Consider the following 3881-nt stretch of genomic DNA (forward strand, 5'->3'; position numbering starts at 1 on the left):
ACACGGGCTTCGGTGCCGATTGAATTTCGCGGGGACTTTCCTAGACGGCCGGACGTCCGTCCCAGTTCCTTTTTACCACGTCCGACACCGTAAAATCACGCTCAATGTAATCCTTGCGGACACCGCCGCGAGAGGAATCGATCTTTCGTCGTCGGACCACCACCGGAGCGAAGTTTCCAGGCATTATGCGGCCACGTTGTTCCCTTACACGCCGGCAAACAATACGACCGGCTGCTCGCCGGGGAAAAAATATAACGGGGCATTCCTGGACGAAGCTCTTTTTAACGCCGTCTATTTATTTAACGGTAAAATGAGTGACCGATATAAATAGGACATTATTTTCTCTTGTTTTCTTTTCTACGCGTGACACGGTCCACCGTAAACGGCTGGAGCAGAGGAAGTCAACATGACATTTTGTTCGTATAACGGATCCAAGGGAAGAATAACATTATGATGATGATAAAAGTAGAGTAAATAAATAAAATTTATTTGAACCATTGTGCTATGATTTATTTCGTGACTATGGTAGATACAACTACTTTATCGTTAACACCTTGGCGTATTATTTACTTTGGCTACTGAGCTCGTCTAACAGTTTATTATCGACGATTTGGAAGAAATGCAACGAAATTGTCCATTCTACTTTAAGTGGAAATTTCATTTGAAGATAATACAGTGATAATAGCAAAATACTTTAATTCTTTGAGCTATTGGCCAATGAACGACATTGAGTTTTGTTAAATTCATCTAGAAATCTTCATAACAAGTCTCACTCGTCATTGTATGGCAAGGGGTTAATAATTTATTAGAAAAAATAAAAATTTTAAAAAACGGGTATTCATTCTACTAATTATATTATAGACAATTGTTTGTTCCTTATGAATTTAATAATTCATAATATGGATAATTCAAAGAATTTTTAAATAACCTTATAACCCAATTATAATTTTCTTCTAATACTAGTAATAATCAATAAATATCTATATTAATCAATAAATGTATACCGTTATTTGTAACTTACTTAATGTTAAATACATATTTAATATTTAATATACTTAACATATAATTATTCAATTATCACAATAAATAAGGAACTTACACAACTTACACAATTTTACAAATTCTTCTAGACCTTTAAAAAATTAAAAGTAATCATAGTATTTATTCGTTTCAATGATATTTATCGAATTTGCCAAAAACGTGTGTTCCTTAGCAATGAACTATTCACTTTATACCATACGAATAAATTAAAACGCGACAAAACTTCTCAACGAATTCGAAAGTTCACGAAAACTTCGATTCACTTTGCTAGAGGGCGTCGAATCTATTGATCAACAATCACACTGGAAACCATGTCGGAATCATCAGCAGATTGTACGCTGTTTGTGAGAAACAATGGGTCAAACGATGGGTCGTATGCCAAACACGTGGAACGGTTTACTAGAAGAGAAGGATCGCGTGTTATATTGGAGCGGCGAAGTACTGGCCAGAGTGGCCGACAATGTTAGCCAGGAAGAATCATTTCAGATTGATTACGGAAATGATTTTATCGAACGGAAAATTGATTCTTGGGTGGAGGCCAGTGAATGGAGGATCGACAAAATTTTCAGTAGACGCAGGAACGTGACCGAAGAACATAGAGCTTATGTAACGAGAGAAATAGAGCAAGTGATTATTAGTGTATTGTTTCTTCGAGATTAACACGTTGTTTGCCACAAGAATATGAGCATCTGTGCAATGTTAGTTATTCTATCACAACGATGGTAAATGGTATTAGAATTAATTACTAATGATTTGGCATTATAGCTACTGAGTTATACTATTACTTAATTACGTATGTAACTAAATATTTTGATTTGACATCGGTTTCCCTCTCGTCATTGTTTTCGAACAATTTGTAAGTGTTAACCAAATTGAAAATGTTTATATATCTGTGACATTTACTAAACCGTTAAAATCAGGAAAATAAGGATTTGAATATTCAAATAAAAGTATTTAACTTTTGACAGTATCAATGGATGATTGTCATTACAGATATTTTTTAAAGGTAAGTACAGTAATTTCTAGTAATGTGAAAACTGTACATTTGAGGTAATACACGATGACCAATTAAATAATTTATTAATTCAAATATTATGATAAAGGACGAGATATATTATTATAAATTCATTGAATGTTTTAAAAACATTTAATTAATTAATCTTATTAAGATATCATACACTTATTCAGTAGTAAAAATTAAAATGTTAAAAAAATAGTAATTATATACGTATTAATTGCATATTAAAAAATGTGCACACATAAAAAGGCAAGAATAATAATCCTATAATTACTAATATGAAGGAAAAAATTCCATTGTTCCATCGTTTGTAATCCGTATAAAAAAGTGGCAGTAAATTCGTGATATTGATAAATCTGCGAATGAACTGACGACATTAACAATTTTGTTACTTAATCCAGATAAAAGAAGAACTGAGGATGAAGATGAAGAAGGATTACCGAGAAGGTTATAGGGAGATAAGGAAGCTCTCGAAAAAGGTGGACGATTTGGGGAGCCAGCAGCGAAGGATACACGCTAAAATTCATGAACTTGAGGATACCTGCGCTGGGAACGTGGGGAAATTCCAAAGGAAGTTCGGCCCTTTACGACTGAAAACGTTCAGGAACCTCGTAATAAGCGAAAAGTTCATGTTCAAAGATAGAAGGCTAAAAGCGAAGTTCATCAAACAGGTATAAATAACATCCATCAATTTCCTAATCCTTTAATAGCTCTTTAATTGCACCAATAAACGTCGTTAAACTGTAAATTTGATGTACTTAAATCGTACAAGTCGATGCAATGTTCAGTCAGCACATTAACCTCTTTCCCTATTATTTACTTCTCAAATATGATCGATACAACTACTTTGTCATTAATAATTTATTAAAATCGGAGAAAAATTCTAAGTATATTTTCGGTACGCTCATGTTTGTTCTAAAATACAATTATTGATAACAAAAAGATAATGTTTCATTTGAATTCAAAACAATGGTAACATTTATCCTTTTTAAATTCTTTTTTAAATCTTCACCACGAGGCAAGGGGTTAATCAACCTTTTAATTGTGTATTCTGTAAATATGAACATTTGCAAAACGGCAATTCGAAAACATTTAAATTAATATATTAAACACTGTACAATGATAAAGTTTAATATAGCGTAGTTTATATTAGTATAAACACTATGGTTTAATGAAAAACAAAAATTGTTTATTAAATGAACAGGAAAATGAGGAACCACTGAGAAATGAAACAGAAATTGACATTCCCAAATGAAAGGTTAAAAAGTTATAGAATTTCACTTTGCTTAACACCTGATATATATATATATACGTATAGTTTTTATCTGATAAAAACGTCAACTGTGTAATAATTATTTATGGTTTTTTAGATATATGACATCGATCACAAAAACATGAAGATATTTGTAAAGAGAATTGATATGTTGACGAAAATGTAAGAAGTATAAGGTACAATTAAGAAGTTTAATGGTACCGATGAAAATGCGACTTAATCCAGATAACATGGACAAAATGGATGAATCCTTTTTGGTTAATAGAAAATATCATACTAAAATATTATGTAAGATAAAGCGATGATTGTAAAAGAAAAGATTACAGTTTTCTTTAAATACTACTTAGGTTAGTAACGTGACTATAGCAAAAAGTGGACACGATTTTTTGATCGTCTCAATGACATTTTTTATTTTCTTTCCGATCACTCGCTTAATACTATACGTAATTATTAAAAAAACAAATGTCTCTCGACATTATAGTATTTGTATACTAGAATATTTCATTATTGTATTAAGTAAATGCGTTAGAAAAAACTTTTTTAATGAAA

The 3881-nt window shown here is 31.6% G+C and overlaps 1 protein-coding gene across 2 annotated transcripts; it reads left to right on the forward strand.

Annotated features, from left to right (window-relative positions):
- The first annotated feature begins 1332 nt into the window (after nt 1-1332).
- LOC116425638 (uncharacterized) lies at nt 1333-3881 on the forward strand. 2 transcript variants are annotated; one of them, XM_031973621.2, is made up of 3 exons: nt 1333-1647; nt 2461-2730; nt 3430-3881. In XM_031973621.2, exons 1-3 carry the CDS (start codon nt 1396-1398, stop codon nt 3496-3498), a joined length of 591 nt encoding a protein of 196 aa, XP_031829481.2. In that variant the 5' UTR covers nt 1333-1395; the 3' UTR covers nt 3499-3881. The 2 variants fall into 2 exon arrangements, with proteins under 2 accessions (XP_031829481.2, XP_031829480.2); XM_031973620.2 differs by having other exon boundaries at nt 1334-1668; nt 3430-3877.

Source organism: Nomia melanderi, chromosome 13 (assembly GCF_051020985.1).
Source record: "Nomia melanderi isolate GNS246 chromosome 13, iyNomMela1, whole genome shotgun sequence".
Classification (NCBI taxonomy): Eukaryota; Metazoa; Arthropoda; class Insecta; order Hymenoptera; family Halictidae; genus Nomia; species Nomia melanderi.